The sequence below is a fragment of the Buteo buteo genome, chromosome 27, assembly GCF_964188355.1.
Source record: "Buteo buteo chromosome 27, bButBut1.hap1.1, whole genome shotgun sequence".
Lineage (NCBI taxonomy): Eukaryota > Metazoa > Chordata > Aves > Accipitriformes > Accipitridae > Buteo > Buteo buteo.
In genome coordinates, this window is record NC_134197.1 from 3,170,424 (window position 1) to 3,186,127 (window position 15,704).

At 54.3% G+C, this 15,704-nt stretch overlaps 1 protein-coding gene across 4 annotated transcripts in view; it reads right to left on the bottom strand.

The window, feature by feature from the left end:
* Positions 1–13,493, bottom strand: part of SLC5A10 (solute carrier family 5 member 10) — a 41,602-nt gene extending 28,109 nt beyond the window's left edge. For 2 of the 4 annotated variants that reach the window (XM_075058508.1, XM_075058505.1), the window contains exons 1-7: positions 13,380–13,490; positions 12,606–12,677; positions 11,648–11,752; positions 10,951–11,010; positions 10,646–10,750; positions 4,325–4,430; positions 2,598–2,678 (exon numbers count right to left, since the gene is read on the bottom strand). In XM_075058508.1, coding sequence (XP_074914609.1) covers positions 2,598–2,678; positions 4,325–4,430; positions 10,646–10,750; positions 10,951–11,010; positions 11,648–11,752; positions 12,606–12,677; positions 13,380–13,490 — 640 coding nt within the window. Of the gene's footprint in view, positions 1–2,597; positions 2,679–4,324; positions 4,431–10,645; positions 10,751–10,950; positions 11,011–11,647; positions 11,753–12,605; positions 12,678–13,379 lie in introns of all 4 variants that reach the window. The other 2 variants (XM_075058506.1, XM_075058507.1) reach the window with 2 other exon arrangements.
* Positions 13,494–15,704: the final 2,211 nt, after the last annotated feature.

Below are 15,704 nucleotides of genomic sequence, written 5' to 3' on the forward strand. Positions count from 1 at the left end.
CTGCATCCCTTCTGCCCCCGTCCATGAGCTGCAGTCCGGACCCTCAGCTTGGCCCCCTCCATCACAGCAGCGTGGGGTGAGAACGTGCTCCTCAGAAGCTGCCATCCTGCAGGACAGTGTCCACGAGTGCTGCTGTCTTTAGACCAAGAGCAAAGCCCTCAGGCGTTGGGTGCTGGACGCTGGGATTGCCATCAAGTGCCAGCTTAAGCAAATCCCAATTTCCAAAACACCCGTCCTGCTCTGTTCCCTCCCGCCCGAGGACAGCCCTCTCCCTGCACCCCTGCCATTTCCATCACCGACCTGCAGCCCTGTCCCCATCCCAGGGCATCCCCCTGACCTGAGGCTTTTGGGGAGTTTGCAAAGGGGCATCATCCACCTTGCCCCCTCTGCCATTTGCAAACCGGCCCCCGTATTTCACGGAGAGTCAGCATTTGTAAGCTTCTCCTGGCCCTTGTGCAAGCAGCCCTGGCCCCCCTCCAGCGCTTGGTTTATCCAGGCACCGGCTACTCCCAAGCTTTGCATGGGTGTTGGGCACCAACAAAGGCTCTCCAGAGGCAGAGGGCGAGTGCTGAAAGCAGAGATTCGCGCCCGGGGGTGTGGACCTGCTCCCTTCCCAAAGGTGTTCGCCGGCAAGTCACGACACCTACGCCTGCTGAGACAGAAGAGCGGAGCAAAAACCTCAGGGCAGCCGGAGCTCAACCTGCAGATGCCAGGCTGCAGCCTGCGGGCTCCGGCAGGATTAACATCCCTGCGGTGAATGCCAAGTAGGGTGCAGGATGGCACAGTCTCTGTTATCCACGATGCCGGAGACTAGCAGAGCCACCACCGGCACCACCACTCACTGAAAGAGCCACCGAGCTCTCTGTTAAGCAAAGTGATTTGTCTACAACCCCTCGGTCTTGCACCCACTCGTTACGTGACTCTGCCCAGCATCACACCCAAGAAGATTTGCACAACCCTCCTGCTCTCCCTCGGGAGATGCAACCTTGGAGCCAAGCAATATGTTTTTTCGTCCCTTCAGCAGCAGCAGGGGAGACAATGGTCCAGGTAGAGCGCACCCGGAGTGATCGCAGCTTAGCAGATGAGCATTAGCATCGCTGCTGCAGCTGTCACGGTCTGAAGATACGAACAAGGTCAAACATGGAGAGTATCCTTTATTAGATGAGCTTGACAAGAAGCTGGAGAAAACCCAGCACCCTTGAGGCATACCAGCCTCCAGGTCCTGAGGTCTCCCAAGACCTGAGGAAAAAAAATTGTGCGACCGGCAGCTTGTCTTTTGGCCCCCCTGGATCAGTCCCTCTCCCAAGCACCCTCACCTCCCTGCACACACCATGCCACGCTTGCAGGTTGGCAAAGCCAAAAAAAGCTGGGCTCTGCAGTCTCCGGAGGGGATTTTCCAGACCTTGCCTACCTGCCCTCCTACTCTGGCTCTGAGTTGCTGCACCCAGCCAAGCCTACCAGACACAAGCCTCAGAGAGCCCCATGGCCAACTACAGCTTCAGACAACGATCAGCAGCGTCCAAGCACCTCGTCTAACGCAAAGGCTGCGGCCGCCGCTCAGATCTGCTTGGACAGGCAACGTGCTCCTCTGCCCGGCGCAGCTCCTTGCTTCTGCTGGGTTAGTTAGTATTATTGTCACTTCTCCAGGAAGTACCTGTCCTTTCATTTGGTTTTTGTAAATATATCTTGCTGCGTACAGGGCTCGCCCAGGAGCAAGTTCTGCTTTTGCACAGGGGAGCAGCCGCGGGACCGGGCTGCCTGCAGGTTTGGAGCTGCTCCCACCTCCACAGCAGAGCTCCTGTGCGACACTGGGTCAAAGCCTTTCCTACCTGCCCGCCTAAGCAGACTTCTCCAGGAGATGGTGGAAATCAACTCAGGAGTGCCTCTGGAAATCGTCCTCTGTAGTTAAACGCCTGCCTTTGAAGCTGGGACCTGACTTTTTGCCTCCTACTCCTCAGGGCCAAGAGCCCCGATGGCAGAACGAGGCTGATGAAAGCTCCCAGCCTTGCAAGGGTACTCTGCGGTTAAATGTACGGAGACACAACAGTGCTGAGTGTTCGGAAAGGACTGGTGATAAACCCTGCTCACTCCAACCAGGAGGAAGGCACGGCACCGTGCTCTGCATCCCCAGGCAAACCCCTGCAGCGGTGCCTCGTACCGGCACCACCTTCTGCCATGCATGTCCCCTTCTTCTGTCTGAAGACCCCACCGCAATGCTGCTGCAAGTTTCCCGGAGCAAAACTGGAAACGCTGCTTTGCCGTCAAATGCTCGATCGGTCTCTCGGAGTGCATGGACTAGAGGCAAACATGCAGAGCAGCGATGACCACGGGAGGGTCACCGGTGCTGGGGACAGCCCCACGTGGGAGACCAGGGGGATGCTTCATGGCATCTTCGCCCAGAGGAAAGGCATGTAGGGGAAGCAGAGGGGACACAGGGGGACTGCAGACTTTCTTTAGGCAATTGCTATGGGCCAAAGTCCTGCTGGGCATCTTGGCCACCGAATTGCTCAGATTGTCTTCTTATTTATTTCCAAGACTGCCCGAGTGGGGAGAGAAGGTCCCCCTGAAAGGAGGATCTGTGCTGTCCCAGCTCTTACCTTTCACCGCCAGCACGATGGCTCCGAGGACCATGATGAGCGTCTGCAGCGCATCGGTGTAGATGACGGCCGCCAACCCCCCTGCACGAGAGCGATGCACAGCGTCGGGAGCGCTGCCAGCTTCGGGCTCAGCTCGGTCACGGAGTCCCAATAAAGCTGCCCGCGCTCACGGGGACGTGCCTGTCACCTGCCTTGTTCTGCCGACGCTGCCGTGATGGGGGGCTGCAAGTGGGAGCGTGAAGGGGGAACGGCTCCTCGGTGGGTCTGGCGCCGAGGGGCGACAGCACCCCACGTGGATGGGGTGGGGGGAGCAGCCGATGGCCGCGGGGGCTGCAGTCTCACCTGGGGCACGGAAGGGGAGCCGAGGGATGGCAGGAGGGGAGGGATGCAGCCCCACGTCCCCATGGAGTTGGGAGGATGCCAGCCAGCCCCCGCCCTGGCTCTTTGGATGCTCTAGCAAGCTGATGGCATTCAGGATGTTGATCTCGTCATTCATCCCACCTCTCCCTAACATCATACCAGCTCTCCCCTTCGTACATCCCTCAGCTTTCCTCCCAACCCTACGGTTTTATTTTTCCAGCACCTGATGCTTAGCGGGGTCCCCCTTGGCCATCCAGCCAGCAGCATTTCTCCCTTTCCATCCCAAGCTCTCCCTCCGGACCTGTTGCAAACCCAGGACCCGCTTACCTAGCCAGAAAACAATTACTCAGCACACACAAAAAAAGTATTAAAAAGTAGTGGAGCTAGAGAAAATGGGTCAAAAATTGAACCAGTTTCAACCCCAGTCACCTAGTCACATCCCGGGAATTCAGGGCTGCACCGTCCCCAGCCATGACTGGGATTCGGAGAGATGTTCTCAGGATCAGGGTGATGCAATGATCACACCCTCTGCCTGAGCTCACGCTGAAATGCCTTACTTCACAACAAGCCTTGTGGGCAGGAAAAAAACTGAGATGGGATTTGCTTAAAACCAAAGCCTTGCAAAATCCACCATGTTTCGGATATACTTAAACTGTTTCCCGTTTTGATGGCTGGGATGAGATAGTGAGGGAGAATTTACTGCCGGGTGTCTCCACTGGCACTACCAGGGAAGGGAACGTCCCAGCCAAAATAATAACCAAAAGGGCTGGCAGGGATACACGGTCCTGCAGTCCGAGAGAGGGACTACAAGCCAGGAACCCACAATTTCCAACTCCAGCTCCAAACCCTCATCTCCTCCGGATCACAGAAGAACCGTATGGATTGACCGTCCACAAAAATAGCTGGTCCCACGACAGGGCAGCATGGGCAAGAAATATTCCTGAAAGCTTTGCAGAGGGAGGGCAGCAAGTTGCATTGCAGGCAGGGCAAGTGGGAAGGAAATGAGCTGGGTAAAGGGCTCTCAGCTTGTAGATTCCATAGTAATAGTCCTGTAATAGGAGAAGCCCTGATTATTGCCGTTACAAATAGGTACACACACAAGAAAGCATTTAACTACACAATGGAGGAGGAGTTATTACAAATGAAAAGCCGTAATGACAAAGGAGGGGTCATGCGTTGAGTCATTGCCTGAGCTGATGCTCAGATAGTGGCTGGATAGGGCAGGGAACATGAACCCCATTAGTATAAATCCCCAAAGACCTTCCAGGAACAAACAAACAAAAAAAAACAGAATAAAAGCAGGAGTGTAAGTGGTGTGGTTCAACCAAAGAAGAAAGATTGAGGCCAGCAGATGCTGAGCAACTTACCCGCAATGGTGTAGAGCCCCGTGACCACCAGCATCAGGACGGTGGAGAGGTAAAGGTCCCAGCCCAGGCAGACTTGCACGAAGAGAGCCCCCGAGTACAGGTCCGTCTGTGCATGGAAGAAGAAACACAGGGGCTGGGACGGGTGACATTCACTTGGCTAGACGGCACCCGAGGGGTGTTGCAAGAGCAGCACGGCAGGGAAACGGTCAACACTGCGGGTACAGCAAGGACATTGTACTGCACGTGCCAGGAGGACACATCCTGAAGCCGGTGCTGAAGCCCGGGGTCCCACGTGGGTGGCCGTGTCACCTCTGCAGATGGGTGTCACAGGCCACCTTCCCCCAAAGAGCAGAGCAAACAGCTCCAGCAGTCATTTGCAACTGGGCTCAGCTGGATGCAGGCACTGGGATGTAAGGGTCAGAAATGGGATGCCTTGGGGCATCAGTGCTGCCGCAGTCCTTGAGAGCAAAGCGGGCAGTTAGAGATACTCAGCCCGTTACAGGATCACACCCTGACCTGAGCTACCTCCTCGTTGCCCCAAGTACCTCCAGTTCCTTCCACCGCTGGCAGTGCCCTGCTCTCCAGGTGGCATCTCACCATGCTTTCTGCAGAGCCCTGGAGATGGGGCACCTGGTACCAACCGAGGGGCTGTGCTCCCCCAGAACACCAGCACCCTTGGGTGCTCCCTGGAGGCAGCCCAAGCCACCCCCCCCCCCCCCCAGCCCAGCACCCCCGTGCTGTTTCTGCACCCCAACAGCCCCTGCGGGGCTGATGCACGGGGGCGGCTGTAGCTGGTATTTCACGTTCTGCTTGGCAGGATTCGCCCTCCTGGCACCCGTGCTGCCGACAAGGAGGCTGCCAAGGACCAGCTCCCCCCTCCCCAGCTGCAGCAAAACGGTCCGGGCCGTCAGACCGGTCAGGAGGGCGGCAGCGAGCCTGAAAACGCTGCTGGGGGCAAGAGGGGATCTCCTCCCAGGTGCAGGGATTTTGACGGTGCTTGCTGGTACCTGCAATGCCTTTAGTGATGGATGGGGCAGCTCTGCGCCACGTCGCTTGAGCCATTTAGTGGTGCTCAGGTGGGTGCTGCCCTGGTCCCTGGGGGCTGCAGCAGCATTTCAACCTTTGCAGCCACTCCACAGTGAGGAGCACACGTGGGCAGCCCCAGCATAGAGCGCAAGACCCCCAGGATTGCTGTTCCTAAGCCTTGCCCCAGCAACAAGCCACCTCTTGCTGAGCATCTCTGGGGAAAAATATCTCCTCCTGGTTTTGCACAGATGAGGAAACCAAGGCACAGGCAAGCGGCAGAAGTTGCTTTTGGCCCCGACGGAGAAGCGGCACCCCAGGGGTCCTGCGCCCCAGCGCAGACCAGCACAAATGAATCCTCCAACACATTCCCTGACCTTTGCAGCCCCCCGGCAAAGCCCCTGGAAGAGGTTTGGGGTTTCTGCTTGGCCACAGAAAGACAGACCGACTCCACATCCAACACGCTGCCTCCACCAGCCCCAGCATCTCCTGCGCCCGCGTCACATCCCACAGGGATGCCAGGAGTGTGCCTCTGCCCGGAGAAGCGTGCGCAGGCCTGCAGCTCACTCAGCTGCCAAACTCCCTCGAGATGATTGACATCCCAAAAGTGACCCCTGTTTCCCACCTGTGGGAGAGCTGGACCCACACAAGGAGGTCTGGTCACGGTCTTGTGGGAATGAGATGTACAGCAGAGACTCAGAGGGAGCTGGGGGACCTCCTCCCACAAAAGCACGGATGCCATGGGAGGAAAGGACCAGGCGCAGCAGGCAGTGCCCATGCTACCACCACGTCTCCACCCACAGCTGAGATCCAGCCATCCCCAGCGCTCAGCTGGGGTATCTTCACAAAGACCTTGTTTGGAGAAGGAAACGAGGCCAGAAGAGGCAGGAAAGGGCAAGACGAGCCGACTCCACGCCCTCGCCTGGAGCCATGACGGCTTCCCACAGCCAAGACATCAGCTCTGATTTGACATCTTTCTTCACACACCTCCCAGAAACCATCCCCCAAACAGCAGGGCTTTCTTGCCCGGTCATGCGGCAGCAGTCGCTTGAGATTAGTAACGTGGAGGACCGGTGCCATTTCCCATATCGCACCTCCTTCCCCTGACTCTGCCCTCCCTCCTCCCAGCGCTGCTCCAGCCAGCTTGCCACGCAACTGAGGACCGTCATCAGGTGATGGAGAGCAGGATCATGCAATGGGAGAACCAAGGTTTGTGCCACCTAGCAGGGCTCCGTCAGCCAGAAAACCCAGTAGGTGAGCACACACCCAGCTTCAGCACAACATGAAAGCCCGTTCCCCAGCAGATGAGCCCACACCGTTAGGCATAACGTGGATTAAATCACAAATCAAACCGACCAGAAGAGCACTTACACCATGATCTCGAGGATCCTAATTCAGGGACTGTTCCACAACATCTGGACCAGGCTTTACACCACAGTCATGCCCGGCATTCCCAAGGGAGGTACCATGTGTCCTCAGCTGCACTTGGGCTTGGCCATGTCTCTGGGACAGCCCTCGCCAGCACCAAGAGGCAATTCAGCCCTGGAATGTCCTGCTGAAGAGGAACCAACTCATGGGCAACCATGGCAAAACCTCTGCCAGCGGCTCCTCTGATGCCTTTCTACCACAAATGCATTCCAACCACAGCTTGATACCACAGAGACCACCAAGCAGCCCTACAAGAGGACAACTAAGCTGTTCACGGAGTGCAAGCTTCAGTTGCAAGGCAGAAAAGCCCCAGCCGAGGGCCCTCAGCCATCTCCTCCCAACGCAACCTGAAGTGGGAACGCAAAATATTTTGAGCCGCCCTAGCACAGTGCCAGCCAAGCATCCTTGGCATTTTCCGGAGCTCCTAGTGTCCCTTGGAGGGATCCATCACTGGTCATCTCAGCACCAGCCAGAAAGTCATGCTTCCCTGTGACTGCCTCCTTCTCCAGCAACCCTTCCCCAGAGCCCAGCTGTGAAGACTCAGCCCTGGACAAGATATTTCATAACTGCTTCTCCTGACTTTCTCAATGCTTAATCATTTTTGCAGTCGTCTGCAAATGAGTCTAAGCCTTTGCTATGAGGAAGCAGAGGTATCTCCACCTCCCTTCCTGGTAATTCTGCTAGGGTGGGAAAAAATAAAAGCGCATGTGACTGAGTCGTTAATAAGACATCCCAAATACAAAAACAAGCTAATTAAAACCAGGCATGACCTATTCATAAAATAAGTCCTTTCAACTGTAAAAGGAGAGGAGAAGCCTTTGAAGTCAGGTCTCATAATCCAGTGAGAACCCTGCCTCCACTGGTGACCTCACTTGGAAACTCGTTCTTACCCAACATCGTTAATGCCTTCCCAATGAAAGCTGGCTTTAGAGACAGCTTGGATTTAACAATTGGTGAAGCTGAAGTCACAGTAGAACAAGTTACCCAGGGCACAGAGGAGTCTCCAGGGGCTCTTTACCAAGGCTAGGACGCCTGCGCAACTCCTCACGTGTTCCTAGCCGGGGGAACGTAATCTCTCAGCAGGACTCTGGGCTGCCCCGCTGCACCCAGCCATGAAACGCAGAAGGCTGGGGTCCACTAAAGGGTAAATTCCAGGAGAGGAGAGACTGGCATCCCTTCTGCCCCAAAAGAAGAGCCAAGGAAGGAGCACTGACACCTTGTCTCATCTCAGGAGAACATGGAGAGGAGATCCATCCATAAACGCAACGTCTGCAAGGAGAGGAGGCAGGAAAAGCCCAGCTAGTCCCAGGCTTCGAGGCAGCCCCCAGTAAGGACCAAAGGAAACCCCCGCCAAGAGACAGCACTGCCTAATTTCTCCGAGTTTCGCACTCTGGTCCCACGCTCCCCGCTGCAGCCACCACCGGGGACAGGACACTGGGCCAGTTTGGCAACGCCCCGTGTGTCTGCAGACATTCATCCCAACCCACTGCTGGAAACAACCATTGTTTGTGAGATTTACCATGAATGGAGCCAGATGCCAAGATAATCCCCTTATTAGGCTGATTCCTTCTCTGTTGCATCCTGCGTGACTCAGAGAAAACTCAGCAGACCAAAGCAACTATAGCACTGGCTGAGAAAAGGCACAGGAAGAGACATTTGGGAGTGTCCACCAGGCTCCCAACACAAGGCTGGGCTGAGAAGGGCCAAGAGAACAGCAGAAGTTCCCATAGGTGCAGGCACTGGGCAGAGGTCATCTGCAGGTTCATCTGGTGTTAGGCAAGGGGTGACACCACAAGGGTCTCCCAAGCTAAGAATGAACTTGTAGGACATCCATCCCTTCTGGGCAAAGCCATGGGGACACTGGAAACCAAAGGGACCAAGCACATGCCCATGGCATGGTAGGGAACCGTTTTGTAGAGAAGAGGGGACGTCTGTGATAGTCTGGAAAGAGACTCAAAGGCAACCAGCCCTCAAACTACCGGTAATTTCTTTCTTCGAATTCAGACCAGTAAGAACTACACCACCAGAAATCCTATCCCAGCTTCCAACCTTTCCTTTTAAATGCCAGCAGGGATTCACACAGATCCCAGGGACCAACACCACAGACACGGATGCTCCAGCATCTCCCTCGAGCTCCTGCTGGGTCTTCGTCAGGAGCAGGGGAGAGATGTCTCCTGAGCAGCACACAGGAGGGGAGTAAGTAACAAGAGTTTATTGGACATTAGGAAAATCGGGGAATAATCAAAGCGTCACTCCCCGAACCTGCAAACTGAACTGGTGCTCCTGGAGCCACCAGGCTGATTTCAGGAGAAATGCCGTAGGACTTTTAACACCATAAACGATGAAAGTATAAAGAATATCAGTTTCATGGGGAGAATGCCCTCCAGCATGACAGGACATGGTTTTGTGGGGGGAGATACAGGTGGCAGCTGCACCGACGGAATCACCAGCATCACCTCTGCCACGCTGAAAGCCCTTCATCAGCAGGAACACGGGAAGGGCTGCCATCTCCCCTGCAACCCGCCTTTTAAATCCAAAGTGTAGTGCCTTGCCCAAGGTCAAAGAGCAGCTCACGGGAAGGAGACGGGGGTCTCCTGAAGCTGGGGACATCACATCACGCAGCACGGGGGGCTGTCCGACGCGGGTTTAGCCTCTCCCCTCGCATTACGCCCTGATGGACGTGCACGGCCGGCACCGTTTGCAGTCTGCTCCATCCTCTGCATCCCTCGGAGGGGGACCCAGAGGATCCCCCCACACAGCTCAGCCCAGGGCCTGGGGTTGCAAAGCCACCAGGGAGAAGGCAGAAATGCCGCCCAGGGAGCGATGGCTGCATCCAGCCAAGCTGGCGTTTGCGAAGCACGGAGCTGGGTGAACGCAGCGGCAGGCGCTGAGCGCCTCGCCGTGGGGAAACACGCTCCGGCACCGGCCTTCCTGCCCTGCAGATAGCTGCTTCTGCAGCCAGCCACATGCAAAAACATATTTCTTGCAGCCAGTCACCTGCAAAAGCATATTTCTTTTAGGCGGTGAAACGCAGAAGCCCTAGCAGACCCCAGGTCAGATCCGCCCGCTCCGACAGAGGCGGTGGTGCAGGATTGCTCCCTCCGGCAGGTTTTCTCCTCCAGATCGTTTCTGAGCTGTTTGCTCTTGATCTCTGTCTCGCTGTCTCCAGCCCCCCCAGGGCTGTCTGTGCCCGGCTCTCTCCTGCTTGCCCTAGGCCTGGTGTCACAGGCTTTTTAGCTGTTTTACCTCGGATAAACTCTTCTCACGGTTACCAAGAGGGCAGCAGGAACAGAGTCTGCACACAGGGAACCGTGAATGAGGCCAAAATGCGGGGGAAACATCCCTGTGGAAGAATCACTGAAAATCAGGCACTTTCTCTGTACAGGCTTGGGCATCTTATAGCTGCAGCAAGGCTTCCTTTCCTCAGAAAACCTGCATGCCTTAAAGCAATGAATGCATTCCCACTTCTGTCCCCAGCTCTGCCGGGTCCCTTGGGGACGCCGGAAAGCATCACTGCTGGAGCACGGAGAAAAACCCAGACGACACAACCCAGCCTCCAAGCACGTTTCACCCACAACCTCTGCTACAAGGCGAGCGCACCATGAGTTTGGGAATCCCGACACACAGCCACGTATCTGTCAGGGCCACCCAGACACGAGCATTGCTCCTGGATCTACCTACAAACGCACGAGGTGTCGCAGACGGCATCTGCCCACGAATTCCCCACCTCTTGTCCTGCTCCCTCTTGGAGCATCCTGCAGCAGCTGCTCTCCCCCGCCTTGGCTACACAAGGTTTGAGCCCCAAAATAGCATTTTGCTTGCTGGAAATCAGTCGTGGGTTTGTCACAGAGCTGAGCGGGAGCTACTCACAGAGATTTTGGTGAAGATGGAGAGCAGGAGCAACAGGCCAGAGAGGTACATCCTGATCCTCTCCCCTCCAAACCTTCGCTGGAGATACTCCGGCATCGTGACAATCTGCCAGGGGGGAAAGAGAGTGATCATTGCCCTGTCCAGGCCCCCTCCTCTGGGGATGGTCCCGGGGAAGGCAAGGGGACAGCTGCATTCCCAGAACAGGGCTTAGGAGTCTCAAAGGACAGTGGTGACAGCCCTCTGGGAAGCAGGGGACCTGGCCAGGGCCGTGTTCCCCCCAGCAGGCTCAGGGCAGCTGTACGTACCCCAGATGAGACGTAAACCGGCACGAACACCCAGGCTAGCGCCAGAAGAGCATAAGTCGCCTGTTGGGAAGGAGGAACACGGCACAGCCAGAAAAAACACTGATCCTGCTGCAGCTCAGCGTTGACTGCAGTGCTAGACCCTGTCCACCACTCCTGAGCCAGCCCTGGCTCACCCTCAAGTGCCCGTTTACATCCCTAAATGGCTTCACATGGCAGGCAGGGGGGGATAAGATCATGGTGGAGAAGCCACCCGGCACCCCCGTCTGCAGGAGCCCGCTCCCCTCAGCCCTTCAGCTCCTGACCAGACATTTCCCACTAACTCCTCGAGCACCAAGCAAGCCCAATGCCATATTTTTGCTGCAGAACGCAAGGACTTTGGATACAACGTGCAGGGAAGCAGGGAATGGGTGACCTATTCAGCCATCGCCCTGTCGGGGTCATGGAGGGGGCTGGACTGGGAAGCTCTGCTCTGAAATGTCCTTTTCCCTGAGCATGTGGACCTGAGTTGACTCCAAACTCACTGTACGTGCACTAGACATGAGCTGGAGAAGCTGAGTTAGCAGGGTTGCATTAATTACCCCCTGCACAACTCCTCCCAAGCCTTTCGAGACGTTGAGTGAAGCTGCTGTGAAATGGGCCATCTGCTGCGACGCGGCTCGAGAAACTCATTTTCTTAATAACGCGACACGTTTCTTACATTCCACTCGAAGCCAGTGACAGCGATTCCCCCGGCAGCACCGGTCCCGGCCAGCCCGATGAAGAGCCCCGAGCCTTCGCTGCTGGCGAAGAGAGAGGCACCGATCTGCGGAGGAGCAGGGGAGGTTCTGTGGGTGCTCACAGGCAGGGTGCCCGGCCGCCGGCTCCCCGCGGCTTGGCACAGCGGTCCCGCCAGCTGGACCAGCTTTGGTGCTTCCCCAGCAGCGCAGCCCCGAGGGGATAACTCGGTAAAAGGAGGCGGCAAAAATAATGTCTGAACGGGAGCAGCAGAGCGCAGACCTCCCTGCCACTTCTAGAAGCAAAGTGTGGCCAAAGATACACCGCGTGGTGATGAGGGACGTCTACGTATTTACAAGAAAAACCCTCAACAGACTCCAATCCAGGTAGGCGTGAGCCCCAGCAACAAGCGCTCGAGCGCGTTCAGCTCATCTGGGCATCCCCAGTGGGTTTTGGATGGACTTTCTTGTCTTTAAGAGGATGAGGAGGAGCCACACGTTGCTGCATTTGCCACGGTGGCCACGCACCCTGCCCGGAGGTGGCCCTGCGCAAGCAGCCAGTGCCAGACATGGGAAAGACCTACAACCAGTTTGTCAAGACCATACTGAAATAAGAGGAGGGAGAAAAGAAACTTGGGACACCCACGTCTTGTTGGAGCCACCAGGAGCACACAGGGCTGGTGGAGATAGATGTTTGACTCCAACAACCCCTGCCCAAGTTCAGAGCAGCCTACGAGGAGACCCAACAAGCCGGGTGGGCTCCAGCACCCTTCATGCAATGAGAAGGGAAACGCAGCTCAAAAGACACAAATCCTGGCAGAAGGAGGTATACGGGGTGGGGGAAAGTGTGCGGCAGGCAGTGGAGAAAGCGCAGAAGAGGGAATTTGGTGGGTTGTCCCTGCTGCCCAGGGTGTCACAAGAGGGACAGAGATCTCTACTTACTGGCCACCATGCCATGTCTCTGCCAGCAAGGAAATAGCCACTGACGGTGTTCCTGTTCACCCTGCAGGAAGACTGGGAGGAGAAAAGATCAGCACAGGGCACCCTTTCCCTACAAACCCAGACAAGGCACCAAGAAAGCAAGAAACCAAGTCTCCCAGACAAGAAGCCAAGAGACAGGAGACTCGGGATAATTAATGGGAGCTCTGCACCTCAAGCTTAATTACACGAAACGGTGGCTGCACCCCGAGTACCTGGAGCCATGAATAGCAAAGGAGGCACCCCGAGAGGGGGAAGCACGGAGGATGCGCCCATCCTACCGCCATCCCAAGCAGACAGGTTGGCTAATAGGGCCCAGCTTTGGCTACGATTTTTCTGCAAGGCAGAATAAATGGCTTTGGAGAACCTTTGTCTGAAACTGCGGGTAGCCAAGGGCTTTTTCTGTTAAGCAGGGCATTTGTCTCAACACCCTTTAATAGACAAGCGGCAGATCTGCTTACGCCCAGCAGACCGGAGGCTGGGTGAGAGGTTTGTGCCGTGGTTAATTCCACCTTGTTCTCAGGCTATAGGAGTCTTTCTGTAGGGAGTAAAAAGGGCGGAGGGCTTGTACAACAGAACAGAGCAAATGCAGGACAACACACAAAATATGTAACAAGTGCAAACTACAAGAAAATAATAGAGATTTTCGAAAGATTGCATGCAGAAAAGCCAGCCCTGAAAAAAAAAAAAAACAACTTACTCAGAAAGCAGAAAGGGAACAAGAGAAAATATTCTTACCCATATTCCCACTGCAACGTTTAAGGAAAAATAAACCACTACGACAACAAGGTCAGCAATGCTGAACTGCTGCGAGGGGGTAAAGGATCCAGCAGTGGAATTGCCCTCCATCATTCTTCAGCCTCCTTCCTCATCCTCAGCCTCACACAGACAGTCACTGAATCAGTAACTCGTTAGCAGCTTGAGGGCATTTATCATTAAACAAGCCAGCAGCAAGAGCTTCACTTCCAAAGGCGCTTGGGTGGGCAGCCTGGCTGCCCGCTGCCTCCCTCCCCTTTCAGTTTCCCATCGCCCTTCCAGCTGGCACCCAAGGGACCCCCAGTCCAGGCAAGCACCTCTTGATTTCGGTGTCTCACAAACGAGCAGCTACTTAATCCCCATTTCCTTGGGGTTTTCTGCTTCTTCTGCATTGATCTCGAAGAAACTGCAGGCTCCAGTCCAAGCTGCCCCTGCAATTAATGCATTTCTGCAGTGCAGACTCTCAGGATAAGGGCTCCCAGCAGCCTCTTGCAGAGGTGCCTTAAATCTAGATATTGCTGGACAAGAAACGGCGAAGGCTTTCGTCTTCTATGAACTGTAAACCGAACCCCAATATTTTTTTTGCAGATAGTAAGTCTGGAAATAATTTGCATGATCTTCTGCCTAGTTAATTACTGTAGAAATTGCTGAATAAAGCAGGGTTTTTAAGGTGTTTTTTACATTTGAAGGATGCCAGAGAAATACCGCTAAGAATAGCTGGCATTTCTGGTGATCCAATATTTTTGCTTCTGGGAAAAGCACATAGAGATTAGGCAGCTCTTACAGTTATGTGCTGTAATGAAAGGGGTATGAAAAATGTCCAAGGGAAGACGCATGCACTTTCCTCACTTTCAACCACTCCAATGCTATGAAAAGCCAAAGGACCGGCAATCCAGTCTCACGATCGCAACTTGCTCCCAAATTCTTGAGTCCTAATCAATACAATAATTGCACTGCACAGAACTAGGCAAAGTGGGGGGTTTTCTACGTGCTAAAAGCAATGATCAAACACAGGAGTGACGTGAACATCCAAGGTGGAGCCTCAGCATGCCAGCGAGGGCCAACCAGCATAAATGCTCACAGAAGAGATGAACCCATTCCTCCAAAGGCCAACATGAAACAAGCAACAGGAAACAACCTTTGAATTTTAATATTTCTGCGCATTTAGTAATCACGCTGTTTGCTGCGGTGGATGCTTGGCTGGCTCATTTCCAAATGGCAGCACGCTTTCCAACCATATATCACAAGGTCTCACTAATAAAATAAATACCCTGCAACTAATACACCCAGCACTGAGACGGGTCACTGTATTTCTCCTCTCTGAAATAGCCACCAAGGCACCCAGGAGCAGGTCTGCACACTTGCGAGAGGAACTTAAGTTCCCCCTCACTGCTCAACTGGAATTTAACCTGCATTAACACATTCAAAGTACATGTAAGTGTTAATACAGCCTGGTGTACCTATTAACATCGCTGAAGTGTTTAATAACCTACTGTCATTGAAGTACAACCAGGTACAGCCTTGCATTTGCTCATTTCATAGAGAAAGAACGTACCTCTCTGGACAGGACCACAAAAATCAAACAGAATAATCTTATGAAAAATAAGCTCACAGAATGAAGAACAGCATTATCTGAACAGAAACATGAAGTTGCTTAAATAAAATCACCATCTCACTTGCTGAATGTACGAACGAGACCAAGTACTGTAAATCTTTTTGCAACATCTAGGTCTTCTAGTCACAGGCCTCCATTGTGCCTAGTGCTGTAGCAAGACAGACAAGGGAAGGAAAAAAACCCAAACTTTTTATCCTTTAAAGCCAATGAACCTTCCAAAGCCCTTGGAAGTCTGTCTCGAGCAGAGAGAAATGGTGTCAACAAAGGTTAATTTCACCTCTGGTTTTGAACATGCCTGAAGTTTTATACTCATTTGTAGGACATTCTGATGGTGAGAGATTAGACCAAACAACCCCTAAATGCTCATTAATTCCACCACCATTTTGTCTGCAACACATCAGGAACTTCCAAGTCTCTGAGACTGGAAGCTCAGCATGGCAGCTAGCTGGCCATTCCACCCACATGTACCCAAGTACGGTTGGGAAAACAAACCTGAACAAGTTAGGCTCTGCACTACGACCGTATTTTTTAGTACATTCATGCATTCAGGCCAGGATAGAAACCTCTGAAAAAACAGTTTCCTGTTTAGTCTAGAAAAGAGGAGGCTAAGGGGAGACCTTATCGCTCCCTACAACTACCTGAAAGGGGGTTGTAGTGAGGTGGATGCTGGTCTCTTCTGTCAGGTGGCTGGA